This window comes from Diabrotica undecimpunctata, chromosome 4 (assembly GCF_040954645.1).
Source record: "Diabrotica undecimpunctata isolate CICGRU chromosome 4, icDiaUnde3, whole genome shotgun sequence".
NCBI classification, from domain to species: Eukaryota; Metazoa; Arthropoda; class Insecta; order Coleoptera; family Chrysomelidae; genus Diabrotica; species Diabrotica undecimpunctata.
The window spans coordinates 131,278,949-131,295,236 of record NC_092806.1 but is presented as its reverse complement, the minus strand read 5'-3'; the positions used below and the strand labels follow the sequence as shown (position 1 = coordinate 131,295,236).

The 16,288-nt window shown below is 33.9% G+C and overlaps 1 protein-coding gene across 2 annotated transcripts in view; it reads left to right on the top strand.

Moving 5' to 3' along the window:
• Positions 1-2,409: 2,409 nt before the first annotated feature.
• LOC140440033 (uncharacterized) overlaps positions 2,410-16,288 on the top strand; it is a 71,335-nt gene continuing 57,456 nt past the window's right edge. The window contains exon 1 of one of the 2 annotated variants that reach the window (XM_072530275.1): positions 2,410-2,990. In XM_072530275.1, the coding sequence (XP_072386376.1) occupies positions 2,750-2,990 (241 nt within the window). In that variant the 5' untranslated portion in view covers positions 2,410-2,749. The remainder of the gene's footprint in view (positions 2,991-16,288) is intronic. The other variant, XM_072530274.1, reaches the window with a different exon arrangement.

Below are 16,288 nucleotides of genomic sequence, written 5' to 3'. Positions count from 1 at the left end.
ATATTATTAAGCATTAAGATTAAAAATATTTTAAAATAGAATGCTTGATTGTAAAGGAGTAGATAATCACGCAGTTATTAATTTTATCGGTAAAAGTTATATTAGGGATAAATCAGAAATTAAGGAAATATAATATCAATTTAGACACTAAATAGGCAGTTTATTTTATGCTGCATCTGATCTAGACCTAACCTGTTATAAGTTGCTCCTAGTAAACAATATTAAAAGGACCATATTATTAATAACTGTGATCGCAATAATGAGCACACATAGATAAAAAGAGTTGATAAAAGTTGTGATGCACAAAGTCTTCCACAACACCAAACCAAACCAATAATGTCAGGTGTTGTAGCATAAACTTTGGGTTTCAAGTTCTCCACAGAAAAAAATGTAATGGTGTGATGTCCGGTGACCGAATTGTGCATAATAGTGTGTTGGAGCACCATCTCGTTGAAACGTTATTTCCAAGTTGTCGTATTCATCTGGATTATCTTCCAGATACACTTCATCGGTTAAGATAGCATTGAGAAAAACAGGCTCAACTATGTAGTTTCCCAAAACACCCGCCCAAACATATACTTTTTTTTGAAAATTGAGTACGTTTTTCACGAAAGACGTGAGGATTTGTGTTACTCCAATACCTCACATTGTGTGTGTGTTAACATTTCTATTGAGGGAAAAAATACTTCGCCACTAAAACAATCTGGCTGTGGGTTAATTTGATTGGACATATTTTCACATAATTCTAGTCTTCGATCGGAGACATCATCTGAAAGTTGGTGCACAATTTTTAATTTGTAGGTGTGGATGAAATTTGTTTTTAGCCAACACTCGGTGTACTGTTGTTTGACTGATTGACTAGACGCAATTATATTGAACTACTAATTGTTGAACGAGCAGATCGTTTCTCATCTTGAACACTACCTGTTTCTTCAAACTTCCACAGAAGCTCCCTCAAATAAGTCTAAGATCGGGGTACCTCTCATTAAAAAGACGTTCCGCTACATGAAAATTGTTTCTACATTCACCAATTATTAAGACAGCTGCTACTTTGTTGGCTACCCTACATACCATTCTGCCCATGTAAACATTTAAACGTCTGATTAAACTCATGGATCTCTAATAGATGTCCTAGATTTAAAATAAAAAGTTTATTATCATTTTTTTAAAGAAGTTATAATACTTGTGTTACTGTTCAGAACTGTCTGATAATTCAACGTCTATTTCTCAAATTATTACCAAATTCCTAGTATCTTACTCTCTCCTCCCACTGTATGGGCATACAGTGGGATATAAAAATATATACCCTAGCAGTATGACATATCATAGGAGGAGATTATTTTGTTCACCATATTGTCTATTTGGAAGTATATCTGTATATATCTGTAGAAAATTACACCAATAATAACATACAAAATTAAACTAAACTCTATATAGATGAGATCTTTCTTACGACTTATAAGCACCTATAAGAGAGTCTTAAATTATTTCTAATTACAGAAAGATCACAATTACATAGGCAAGACTATAAATACCAGGCACGCAGGAAATTAGATAAAAATCTATTCTTCGAGTGGTGAATAGAATAGGAAAATAATTTGAAAGGGAACTGGAGCTGAGTTTTAAAATCCAACACAACAGAGAGCGTAACATAAAACACATAAATACAAACTATTTTTTTATTTCGCCAAATATCTTGCGGTACAGGGTTAGTCCAAAAAATATAAACATGACATTGGTGGTAAAAGGACACATGACCGATGTACGAACTGTAACGAAGATGACGCAGAACATATAGTTCTCACTTGTCCTAGATTTGTGACGACGGGAAATAAAATGATATTAAAGAACTAAATCAAACTTTAAATTCTAAAAAATTATCGTTGAAACTTTTACATTACAAATAATGAAGAACCATCGTGGTGAAAAATGGTGAAAAATGTAGTTATAGATTCAGCTAAAAAAATAACAATGGTTGTGAACTTTTGGTCAGTTACATTTTTTTATACACCTTATTAAAGTGAACGTATGTATTTTTAAATGCACCAGTTGTTATTTTGGTATCAAAACGTTGTTACATAAATATCTGTTACGGCTCAGTAGTTATCTACATCTCTAAAGAACAATTTATTAGTGTTGGAAAAGCGATTAGATGTGACACTTTTAATTTAATTAACCATTAGAATATATTTATGTATTTTAATATAAACTTCCTAATAATATAAAATATTATAAACAATAAGTCTAATGGCTTCTTAATAGTAAAACTTTTAATATTTTAGTTACAGTAACTCAATGCTATTTGATAATAGTTATGATACAACGTAGAAGTGTTCCGTGTTTTGCTTTTTGCACGTGGTATTTGAGGATATTCGAATTTTAAAAGAGTTATCAATTTACTCGCTAGTATTTAACCAATTGTAGCCTCCAATTTACATATTAAAATTATTTTCTACGTATCTATTTATTTTACACGCACGCAACTAAACTAGTTGCTGAGTAAACAGTTTATTTGATTTATTTACTACTGTCAAAATCAATAACCTCTGGTTCAGCTTTACGCAATTGATCTTTTTTTAGTTGAAAATTGCTTCCAATTACGTTCGCTTAAATGTAATGTGTGGCAATGTCGTTGTTTTTAAACAATTAACCGGTTATCTCCCGCTATTCTATACTATATAAGGTAGGGAGAATATTTAACAACAATCATTAAAGAGTTATCTACTTCAGCGTTAACAAGTGCACAAAAATGTACGAAAAAATAATAAAAGGCGATCTTGAAGCCGATGTCAAGATTATTGATATGAGAACAGATACCATAAGCAAACCTACACCTGAAATGAGAGAAGCCATGTATGCTGCTGAGGTTGGAGACGATGTATATGGAGAAGATCCCACTGTTACTGAGTTGGAACGAAGGTCTGCTGAGCTTTTAGGAAAGGAAGATGCACTTTTTGTTGCGAGTGGAACTATGGCAAACCTATTAGCAAGTAAGTTTATTATTACCTATTTTAATCGAACTACTTACTAGTTACTTTAAAGCCAACTTACAAAAAAATATGTGTTAAATTAAATCTTTTATTTATCTATAAATAAATAAAACTTACGCTTTTCGCGCTTTCTCTTCAATAGAGTTTAGTAATAGGTAATTTTTTCATACTTTTTTTACTTTACCGGAATATTATGAATTTTGGCGCCGTTTTCATTTGAAACCATTATTTAAATATCTCTTGCAGCCAGGAGAACCTTTTCCACAACCTTAATGTTTATTCTTAAGTGTTTGAGCGAATAGTGAGTGTTTATTTTTTATGGTGTGTATTCTACCTATTCACAAAATTTTAAGTAGGACAAATAGATACAGCCAAATGTGAAACCAACGAGAATGTAAAATCTTCGACACCGTACGAAAGAGGCAAAACGAACAAGATGGGAAGTTTGAAAAATGAGTTTCTATATTTTTCAATATTTTATTATTTAATTTACTATTTTCACTGGAAATAAGCCACGATTTTACTTTAGAATAAGTTTATTTTTCGAAACGTCAAAATAAACTTATTTTAAAGTAAAATGCCGCTTATTAGCAGTAAAAATAGTAGATTGTGTTAACATGCTTCAGAACGATTTTATCATCCGTTCGTCTTTATTTCACACACCATTACTGCAAAAAATATTCTCTATGTTTTCGCCGTTAATATAATCGGTTGTATAAATAGGTATCAATGTTTTGCTTTCAACTCGACTGATAAATTGAACTTAGGTGTTATTTTATTTATTTATTAAATATAATTTCTTATTGTTTTTCTGTTCCTTCTTATTCTCTCCATCAATGTTTTTTCGTCCGTTCTCTTTTGTGCCTTCTTGTAGGCATCCATTCGAGTATTGTTTTGGGAGTTTATGGTTTTCAAATCTTTATGCATTCCATATTATAAATGAACTGCTTCTGTTGTATATCGTCGATTATTGTACCTTCTATTCATATGCAATATTCATAAACTTAGAACGGCCGTGTTTGCGTTATCAGTTTTATTCCAGAAGTGCAGAGATCAACGAACAGAAGATTATCTATGTTTTATAGATTATACTAAAGGCACTTGACATGTCAAACATAGTACTTCGTTGAATATTGTGGAAAGAGGTTTGGGCTACAAGACCTAAAAATTATTAGTACCTCTGCGAACATCAAATAGTGGCAGTGCAGTTTGGAAGGCTTGCAATGTTTACTTAACAAAATATCAGCTGAAGGAAATCGATTGAACGTAAAAATTAACACCGAAAAAACAAATATTGGTCGTTAAGCGAAATAAAAATCAACCACTACATGTAAATGTATACGGAACAGAAATAATTTAAGTTTTCAAGTTCCAAGTACCTCGGCAGCGAGATCGATGATAATATTAACCCTGATTTAGAAATCCGAGCACAGATCGAAATAAAAAGATCAATTTTTACGCAATTAATCTTTTTTTTTAGTTAAAAATTGCTTCAAATTACGTTCGTTTGAATATAATATGTAACAATATCGTTGCAGTAGCGCACCTAGAATTTGCCTCTGGGGGGGTTTTGGTTGGTCACCGAAATTTTTTTTATGATATTACCTCCATTTTGTGTCCTTAAAATGTGTGAGCAACAGTGTCGGAATAGGGTCCTGGGGGGGGGGGGGGTTTAACCGCCAAAACCCCCCTGGATGCGCCACTGTATCGTTAATTTTAACAATTAATCCAGTTCTATCCCGCTATAATATACTGTATAAGGTAGGAAGAATATTTAACAACAATCATTAAACTAGATGTGAATACCTTGGACTGACCACACCACTAACGAGCAGTTTTACGTCGAACGGGCAAAGAACGTAGTCGAACTTATTAAAAAGCGGGAAGCTGCATATCGTGTTCATGTAATTTAATATAATAGATACCATTTCCTTCAACTCTTATTAGACGCTAAGATCAAAGGTAGACGCGTACCAGGAAGCAGGCACCACTAGCTTAAGAACATACGAGATTGGATAGGCTTGGGCTCAAACGATTTGCTGATGAAAATCGATGATAGAGAAAATTTTCCAAAATTGTTGACGATCTTTGATAGAAGGTACTAAAAGATAGAGAGTCCTATACGCTTCCTGCTTTCGTAATTTTCGATTCTCTCCCTTCTCGAAATCCTAGGATTTGCCTTACTACATCCATTCCGTGGCTTTTATATATATATTTTTTCTCTCTGTTTTCATGCCCGTAATTTAGCATATTTTTTATCAGAATTTCATAAATTTTAAACTTCGCCTTCTTCGTTATAGATATTCTTTCTCCAAAGAACTCCGTTAAGATATCATACATCTTTTCTGATTTGTATTCTTCTTCTTCTTCTTCTTCCTTTTTATAAGTAATTCTGCTTGTTCATTGGCGGAATAATACCTCTATGGAAGGTTGTCACTCCATCTTTTGCGCGGTTGGCCGATACTTCTTTTGCCGATTGGTGACTTATCTCTTGCTATTTTGACGACACGGGTCTCCTCCATTCTGCTTATGTGGTTATTCCATTGTTTTTTCTATTTTGTGTCCATTCATTTATACACTGTACGTTACATTTTTTTTAATGTCTTCAGTTCTCTTTCGATCTCTCAGCGTATTTCCTGTAATTCTTCTCAGTACCCTCATTTTTTCTCAGTACTCTCATTTTTTCTCAGTACTCTCATTTCTGCCTTTTCCAGTAGCCTTTGCGTTGTGGCTGTGTCGGGTCTTGTTTCTGAGGCACATGTCATTATTGGTCTTACACTGGTTTTATAAATTCTTGACTTCATCTCAGTGTTAATGTGTCTTTTTCGCCATATAGCCTCTTGATCTCTCACTTCTTTATCCAGGTCTCCATAGCTAGACAGTGTAATTCCCAGGTATTTTATTTCCATTACTTGTTCAAAACTGATGCTATCAATTTCTATTTTACATCTGGTTTGTTCTTTGCTGACTACTATTGTTTTAGTTTTCTGAGATGAGAGTGTCATATTAAATTCTTTTGCTCTTTTTTGTTTATATTTCTTTCACCAATAACGTCCTTGGCCGAGGCTAAGATATTAGACTTAATTTTTGCCCAACTTTCTTCAACTCCATCACTTTCTGTAATATATGTGTTCCTACTTTTTTCGGTTATTCTTTTTTGGAATAGCTATTTTGTGGAGTTATCCTGCAAGCTTTCGACTTTTATCTTTGTGGTGTATTCTGGTGTTTTGTTATTTTGATATGTATTATTCTGGTATTAATAATTTCTTGATTGGAACTTTCTTCTTGATTGCATATTGTTCCTAGATATTCATATTCGTAACTAGTTATTTATATCTGATTTTATTTGTCGATCCTAATGCTGAATTTAGTATTTTCGATGTTAAGTATAGTCATCATTTCTGGTATTTTTTGGCCACGCTTCTTATCATATATTCCATATCTTCCTTATTATTTGCTGTGGCGTCCCAATCATCTGCAAATTGGAGGGTATATAGATAGGTACTACAGGTAGGACAGATTCTTCTCTAAGTATGCGATGCTTTTGCTATATTAAGTATATAAGTAGTTTAAAGAATGTTAGGGACACGTAGCCTCCTTGTCAAAGTCCTTATATCACGGCAAGTCCATATTTTAGGTGTTTCTTATTTTAATTCGAGATGTAGATTCATAATGTAGGTTTTTCAGTGTCATTATAAGCGTTTGATTGGTGTCTTGAAGTACATCTAACTTATTAGTTATTGGCAAAGTATCATAGGTATTTTTTAGGTCAATTAAAGTTATATGTACTTCTTGACTTTTTGCTGTCTTTCATTTCTATGATCTGCTTTAAGAGAAATCCTCATAACAATTTTTGTGATTAAACGTTAATGATTTTTCGGTGCTACATGTCAGCAGTTCCACACATATTGCTTCACGACCACTTGTTCGCTAATTTTTTAATGACATGCCGACTTTTCTTGCGATGTTCGGAAAGAACAGTTTCTTTCCTTTGAATATGAAGTGTCGTCTTATATTCGTCTCTTTCTTCTAATAATAAATTGTTAATAATGTGCATTTTGTATTTTCTCTTGGCTTCCTTTTGTTGTCTTAACAATAATAAATTTTTACTCGTCTGTCTTTTTTCGTCTTGTGCATGGTCTTCCTCTACTGTTCTTCTGACTACATTTTTCTTTTTGATATATTTCCTTTTTTCGAATATTCGTTCTAATTTTTCCGTCTGAACAAATCTGATTATTTTTTAGCAATATCTTGTTTTCTTGTGATGGTAAAATAATCTTTTGGTAGCATCTTCTTCTTCTTCTTCTTTAAACTTCGACTTTGATTATAGTTGCTCGAAACAGGCCTGCGGTCTTCATATTAAACCAAATATTTAAGTTAAGGAACCAGGAAATACTTCGTCTTCTTCTTCTTAAAACTGTGTGCTGATATACTCTTATGTTCTCTCCAAGAGCAGCTTGGCTGCGTGAATTTCAGCCTTTACAAATCCACACTGGTTGGTATTGATGCGAATGATGTTTCCGAGTCGGGTTTCTAACCTTCATCAAAGGCTTCACCTCTGTCCTTCCAGATGGGCACAGTCGTGCTGGTCCGCCAGAAATTGGGAACTTCACCTTCGGTGATAAAGTTGTTAAATAGCTCGGCGAGGATACAGCACCGTAGTGGCCAACTAACGTCCAGACTTCTGGTGGAATGTCGTCAGGCCATGTTGCCTTACTGTTTTTCATCTTCTTTTCATTAACTCAGCTCGGCTTCACTAATTTGTGGTACGGGTTCGAATATAGGTTCTGCACTAATGATTGGTGGGTGTAGAAATTCGGTGTTACATATGCTCGAGAAGTTTTCACTCCAGCGCCGAAGGATTGTGGCGCAATCCTTCGGCGCTGGATCGTGGCATCCGGTGATTTTCGCTCTTGATGTACTTCACCTGACCGATGTTATGTTTTGCTCGATGTCGAGAGTTTGCGAGGCAGTAGATCTTATTCTTACCTCTAGATGTGTCTAAGTCGGTCTAGAGTTGACCAAAATATTTCTTTTTTGCATCAGCTACTGTTCGCTTCGCGGCTGATTTTTTTTATGGTAAAGTTCGTACTCAGTAAGGCTGTTTGTTTTGCACTACTTGTTGAGTGTCATTTTATTTTCTTTAACGATGCATTGCATCTCTTTATTATGCCACCATACTTTCTTATCGATAAAGCTCATTTCTGATTTTGTTTGTCCAAATCCTTTCTTATCGATGAAGCCCATTCCTGGTTTCGTTTATCCAAGTATTTCGCAGACGGTTTGTTGAATGTGATGTTCGTTTTTGTTTTCGTTTTCAAGCCACCACTTGTATGCGTTCGTTGATGTTAACCAATATCGAGCTGCAAGTCTATGAAGAGGGGACGATGTTGTGAGGCGACGTTATTGGATAGTATTTCTTTTGACATCGACCACAAGTTTTAGGTCCCGCCTGTCTACCATTCAGTAGTCGATTTGGGATGACCGTGTACTACTGGCATATGTGATACATCTTGGCTCACAAATTTGGTTACCTTGGCGACAATAGGCTAATAAGTTTATTGGTGAATTGATACCCCTATGGAAGGTCGTCACTCCATTTTTTCACAGTCTTTTTTAGTGTCCATTCGTTTATATACTGTACGTTACATTTCCTTCTAATGTCTTCACTCCTCTTTCGATAGATACGATATCTCAATGATACCTCAACGTATTTTCTGTAATTCTTCTCAGTACTCTCATCTCTGCCGTTTCCAGTACTCTTTGTGTTGTGACTGTGTCAGATTTTGTTTCTGATGCATATGTCGTTATTGGACTTACACTGGCTTTATAAATTCGTGACTTCATCTCAGTGTTACTAACTTGGTTCCGCCAAATAGTGTTACTAAGGCATCCTGCTAGTCTATTTGCTTTTTGTACTTGATCTCTTACTTCTTTATCCAGGTCTCTATAGCTGGACAGTGTGATTCTAAGGTATTTTATTTCTATTAATTTTTTAATACTGATGCCATTGATTTCTATTTGATATCTAATTGATTATTTGCTGATTATTATTGTTTTAGATTTCTGAGTTGAGATTGCCATATTAAATTCTTTTGCTGTTATGTTAAATCTGTGGACTAGTCTTTGCAGACTGTCTTTATCTTGGGCTATCAATATTGCGTCGTCTGCGTAACAGAGTATTTTTTACTTTTTTGTTTTTCATTCTGTATTCTCTTTCTTCGTTGACAGTTTTGATGATTTCATCCATGATTAATTTCAAGAGAATAGGGCTCAATAGGGTAAAAAAGTATTGATATAGAGAAATCTTATCAAATATGGGCTACAACAGGATGGAATATGGCGGCGGTGCTATAACTTTAAGCTATACCATCTTATCATCCATCAAAATAAATAGGCTGCGGTAACTTGGACACAGAGAGAATGAACGAGCTGGTGACACTAAAACGCATTTATATCCAAAGACAGGATGAAGGAAGAAAGAAGGACAAGCCCAGATCACAATTTAAAGACCAGATGAAGAAAAGATTAAGAATATTGAGTACGAATCTGGAAAACCGCGACGAAGAATGGAGACCGATGCTGAGGCCAAAGGTCCACAATGCATTGTAGAGCCTAGGTTTTTGTGATAGTCGCAAAATTACTTCAAAAAATAATTAGATTTTTAAAGTTGTTGGAATATAATATGTTAAATTTAGTAAATGAATATACTACACGTGAACCACTGTTCACGCCTGTGGTTTATTGCCTGATTAGCATTTTTGACACTTCATACTTGTCATGCAAAAATTAAGTACACGAAAGAATAGTGTTTTAGAAACCCGTTTTTCATTTCTTTTACCTGTCGTATTAATCTACAAAAGTAATGTTAATTGATATTATCTATTCAAATTAAAAAAAAAAACTGATAGTTTTAATTCAAGCATGACTAATAATTATTTTACTAACAAGTTCAGTGCAAGTTGCTATTGGTTTTTTCATATTCCTAAGTAATAAGATATGTGCGAAGTCCTTGGTAGGAAAATTCAAATCGATCGCGAGTACGTCACGGACCAAATGTGAAACAATTTAGACAATATATAAAATTTAAGGTCAAGTGTGTTTTGATAATTTGATGTTAAATTTTCGGTCTTATATCATGTGACTGCATGAAAACAGAAAAATAATTAGAGGTTTATTCTACACTTTTCAAAAATTGTAGACAATCGTGAAAAACAGGTGAAATGATGACTTTAAGCTTGGAACTGGTAGAGAGAGCTGTAAAAGGAACAAAACTATGGAAATTTACAGGTCCAGGTGAAATAAATCCAGATATAGTACGGTTTGGCTCAGGAAAATTACTAGAAATGACGTAACAACATACTGAGATCTTTTTTTCTTCTTATTCCCGAGCTATTACTGGTCTAACCATTATTTCCCTTAGAGTGGTTTAGATACCCAAATATTATGTTTACGTCATTTGTTGTTTTACCTCTTTTTCCATTTAAAAAAATTGCTGAATTATTATATTTATCAGTTTACTTACTTCACTTTTTCGAGTCCAGACTCTTGTCTAATTTTAATTGAGGTTCTCGGCCTAGTAACGACCAACGTATCGCCGACTAGCCATAGATAAGCGTGGTTACTGGTTGAGGTCCATCTGGGACATGAAATAAGGTGTTTCATATTTTGTTTTTTACACTCACGTCTTTATCACAGCTGACCATTAGTCGTTAGTGGGTTCAATTTCATTTTATTCGTCTTTACTGAGGAAAAGCCGGTTCGTATATGATTTAAAGTCCTTCAGGTTTTTACTATAAGAGTTTTGGGGTGGAGGCTAGTTTCCAAGGCAGATGAAAATCTGCTTATATTTGAACGAAGGATCCTGAGAAGAATATTTGGTGGCATCTGTGAAAATGGTGTTTGGAGAAGGAGGTACAACTACGAGATATATCACAGATATAAACATATATTTGGTGGTAAAGACGTAGTATCCTTTATAAAAATAGGAAGACTAAGATGGGCAGGACATCTGGCAAGATCACAGCAGAACAACCCTCCTAGAAGAATCCTTATGTTACAACCTGTGGGAAGTAGAAGTAGGGGTAGACCAAAACTCAGATGGAGGGATCGTGTAGATGAGGATGCTAGACAAATAGGCGCAGCAAACTGGCAACAGTTGGCAATGGATAGAACTGACTGGCGTAATAGACTTGGGAAGATTGAGGCTCTTTTATAGTACCAATGATGATGATGATGATGATGATGATGATATATTTAGCAGCTGTTATACGTTCTTTGGGTAGTGGTAAACCTGTCCCTTTGTACAGGAGGTTGAGCGGGTTAGGTTTCACACATTCGGTTGTTGTCCTGCGTGTTTTATTCCAGGTAATTTCAACGTGTTTTGTATGGATCCATCGATTCCAAAGTGGCAGGCATACTCTCGTGTTGAAAAAAGCAGTGCGTGAAGTTGATCTTAGAGTGTCAGGTCATGCCTTTCAGTTTCTTCCAGCTAATTTTCTTAATAAAGTGTTTCTGGTGGCGATTTTTTGTCTTGTACTTGTAGTATTTGGATATAACAGTCTATATAGGCGAGCTTCGAACTATTTTTCGTTATTATGAAAGTCCTTTGATTGTACCGCTCTAGCCATGACGTCAGCATGTAGGTAGTCTTGCGCTCTTTGTTATTGGCTGTTCATATGTGTATCAATTTTCGAGGGTATTGTATGATCTACTGTACTAAATTAAACAGAGCTCATTTTCCCGACAATTTTCCGAAAATAAGAATTAAAATACAAAGTAAATCATCCTTAAAAACTATTTAAAGTGTCTGTATCTGTCTGTTATAATGAAAACAAAGATAATAATTACTAATAGTAAAGAGAAGAGTAGTACCAAATAAACAATAGAGGTAATAGAAAAATAATGCTAAATAATGTGAGTAATAGATGTTTTTAAAATGTGTAATTCTTCTTTTTAATAAAAATAAGTCAAAAATATACTAAAATAACAAGTTGGCTAGACATTTAACTTTTTAACATCGCTGAATAACGCTCATAATATAAATAACATTAAGTTAGCAGAGTCGATTAGAGTAAAAATAATAGTACAGGGTAGGGAGTGAGTTAGCTGACCTTATTATTTTTGCAAACTTCCTCACACGACGACGCCGACGTTTAATCTACTTGTTTACTAATGTTACAAAATTATTTAATTAAGTTCAATTAGTGCCATCGTATGTTATTTCCTCTTAATAAAACTAACGACCATTATATTTTAAAAGGGTCATGGGATATTTATTAGGTACCATTAAAAAAAAAATGTTCGCTAACAGTGGTCTTTCTGGTAGACGTCTGAAATTCTTATGTAGACATATATTCGGTAAATAGATACATACTTAATTAATTTGTTTTTTAATTTTTTGAACATTTTTACTAAGAGCATCTATTAAAATATTTGCCTAGAAAAAAAGTCGATTATTTAAATAGGTGACTGTTAAATATAAGATAATAACATTAACATAATCTAGCATTCCGTTGATAAGATAACAATATTGAAAGTGTGTTTTTTGAAACTATACAGAGTTGACCACTCAAAAGAGTCCACAAATCAAATCAAAGTCAAAGAAATTAATTCAGTATTGAAATTTATTCAGTAAATAAGTCACAAATCGACTGATTTCTGACTCAACCTCGCAACTCAAAAATTTCATAATTTCTGTTTTATGCAGCAACCTTATGACGGTGCGTTTCCTCGTTTGCGACCACCTCGTATTGAAGCTTAGAATTCATTTAATCGTTAAAATCGTGTGTGCAATAACCTCGTAAATAAAATACTCGAAACAATATGTACATGCAACAACCTCGTAAGTTTTATCAAAGAATATAGACGCTTATAGAAGAGCAGTTCAAATGGGCGATTTGGTTACGGTTTAAGAGGGTGGCTGCATAAACTCACAGCGTGGTGCCGTGGCTGTCGGCTTAAAACTATCATGAAAATTTCATAATGAAATATGTAGTTAGGGGGAAGTGGGAAAGGAGTCTTCTTCTTCTTCTTGTGCCACTCCTAGCGGAGATTGGAAATCATCATGGCCACTGCGACTTTGTTAGCAGCGCGCCTAAAAAGTTCAATCGAACTACACCCGAACCATTCACGTAGATTACGAAGCCACGATATTTTTCTTCTTCCCACACTTCTTTTGCCCTTAATTTTGCCCTGCATGATATTTCTTAAAAGTTCGTACTTTTCACCTCTCACAATGTGCCCCAAGTATTCCATTTTTCTAGTTTTTATCTCATTTAGAATTTCGCATCTTTTGTCTAAAGTTTGGAGTACTTGCGTGTTAGTGACGCGGTCCATCCATGATATTCTGAGAATGCGCCTATAGCACCACATCTCGAAAGCTTCGATGTTTTTTGTGGTCAACTGTTTTAGTGTCCAAGCCTCTACTCCATACAACAGGGTAGAAAAGACATAACACCGCAGCATTCGTATTCGTAACTTTATATTGATATCACGATTGCAAAAGAGTTTGCGCATTCTATTAAAGACTGATCTAGCGATTTCTATTCTACATCTAATCTCTTTTGTTTTATCAGTATCGTCTGTGATCCAAGCACCTAGATATTTATAACAGGACACACGCTCAATCGTTGTATTGTCTATTACAAGATTAGCTCTGATGTTCTTTGATTTCGTGATTACCATAAATTTAGTTTTTTTCAAATTAATTTTCAAGCCGTAACTGTTACAGTATATATTAAGACTTTGAACGAGATGTTGTAGTTCTACTAGCGTTCCCGTTAGGAGAACCGTATCGTCAGCATACCTTATATTGTTGATCGTCTCACCATTTATTATCAGACCAAGATCTTCTTCCTCGAGTGCTTGTTCACAGATAGCTTCACTATACAGATTAAATAAAAGTGGCGACAAGATGCATCCCTGCCGGACTCCTCGACGGATTTGAATTTCTTCTGTTAGCCTACCCTCAACCTTCACATTTGCTGTATGATTCCAATATAGGTTGCATATAATTCGAATATCTCGGTTGTCTATATTTTTCTTTATTAGAATTTGTCTTAGTGGTTCATGTTGTACTTTGTCAAAGGCCTTTTCGAAATCAATAAAGCAGGTGTAAATTTCTTGGTTCATGTCTAAGCATCTCTGTGAGAGAACGTTCATTGCAAACAGAGCCTCCCTTGTACCCAGCCCTTTTCTGAATCCCATCTGAGTGTTACTGATGTCTACGTCTAATTTCCTATAGATCCTATTATGGATTATTTTCAGGAACAGTTTTAGAGCATGACTCATCAAAGCTATCGTACGATATTCGCTACATTCCCTTGTATTTGCCTTTTTTGGCAGTAGTATAAAGGTCGAACGGAGCCATTCCCTAGGTATTATTCCAGTTCTATATATTGTGTTAAATAGATCTAGGAGTATTTTAATAGATTCATCGTCCATAAGTTTGAGCAGTTCTACGGGAATTTCATCAGGACCGGGGGCCTTACCACTTTTCGCTTGTTTGATTGCATAATCTATTTCTTCTCTGATTATATCAGGCCCTGTATCATCTGTATATTCGTTTGAGATTTCTTGTCTATCTTTGTCATCAAAAAGTTGTGATATGTATTCTGTCCATCGATTCATTTTTTGTTGTAAATCTGTTATGAGTATACCATCTGTATCTTTGATCTGTCCTGTCTGTGTTGTTCTTCTCCTTCCTGTCATTTCTTTAATCTTCTAGTGTACATTAAAAAAGTCATATTTTCGCTCCAGTTGTTCCAACTCCTGGCATTGCTCACTTAGCCATCTTTCTCTAGCTTCTCTTATTTTCTTTTTTATCAGTTTATCTGTTTCTTTGTATCTTATCGGATTATTTGTTTTGTGTACCCTTCTTTCACACATCAACTGTAGTATTTCCTCATTCATCCATTCTTTATGTTTCCTTTCTTTCGGTGTTAAATTTTCTCTCCCTGACAGCATTACGGCATGTTTAATATTCTCCCATTTTTGGTCTATGTTATCAGTATTTCTGTTCAGTTTCTCTATATTTTGTAAATTTTCTTTGATGTTCACTATTGTTTTCTCTTTTATATGTTGTTCACTCAGTCTTCTCACGTCAATTTGTTTCTGTATGTGTTTTTGAATGATCTTTAGTTTTATTCTTAATGTGACTACTACAGGATTGTGATCCGAGCCTATATCTGCTCCTGGGTAGGTTTTAGCTGAGAGTATAGAGTTGCGGAATCTTTGTCTAACAAGGACAAAGTCAATTTGATTTCTGGGAAAGGAGTACGAACGGGTAACTTTGCATCTACGCCGAAACAAATTTCGATGCCATTGATTTGCAAACTTTTTTTTTGTTGTCTTTTTTTTTAGTTTTTTCACAATAAAATCTTTATTGTCAATATATTAAATTGTTAAATTTTTAATTTTAAAACTTAAAAATGTATGATATTTACAATATTCAAAGTATTTATTTTTTAATTGTATAACTTTGAATTAAAAATTGGTTTGTTCCAACACAACGAAAAACCGTCACATAACTTTTTATTATACTGTTTTTCTGCCCAGAAATTAACGAAACATTTTTAAAAAATTTCAATTTAAAAAAAAATTGTATTCAATGAAACTTTTTACTAAATTATGAAATTTTCCATTTCGCCAAAACTTCCAAACTTCCATTTCATCCATAATTTTTCAATAACAACAAAAAGCATTCCTGATTTATTTTTGAAATAACAAAATAAACTTTAACAGTACATTTTAATGAATAGTACCTATATGTGAAAGTTTTACGCTGTATGGGTACTATTTAATCTTGTTTTAAAATAACAACTAGTAGTATCTAAAACATAATTTTCACAATGAATGAATATTGGTGAAATTATTACAAAATAGTCTTAAACTGATTTATACTTAAGATTTGTACATATTTCAATTAAAACTTTGAATCATAATAATCTTTCTAAAAAGATTAATTTATTAAAAGGTAAAATAATATTATTTTCTTTAAAAAATTTTATAAAACGCAAAAATTTAATCCTATTCTACGACCATGCGGCATCTACATATAAAAATATCTAAAGTTGCATTTATTGCCCCACTCTTTCATATTTTAGAAGTTTTCATTTGCACCTTCCTCATCCCCCAATAATATTCGAATATAGTAAACACAATTTAACCATATATTCTACTTTTGAAACCAAGGATCTAGGTGTGAACTTTGACTCTAACTATAAATCACACATTTCCACAACAATACAGAAATCTATGAAGCTACTTGGATTTGTGAAGAGAACCATCAAAGATTT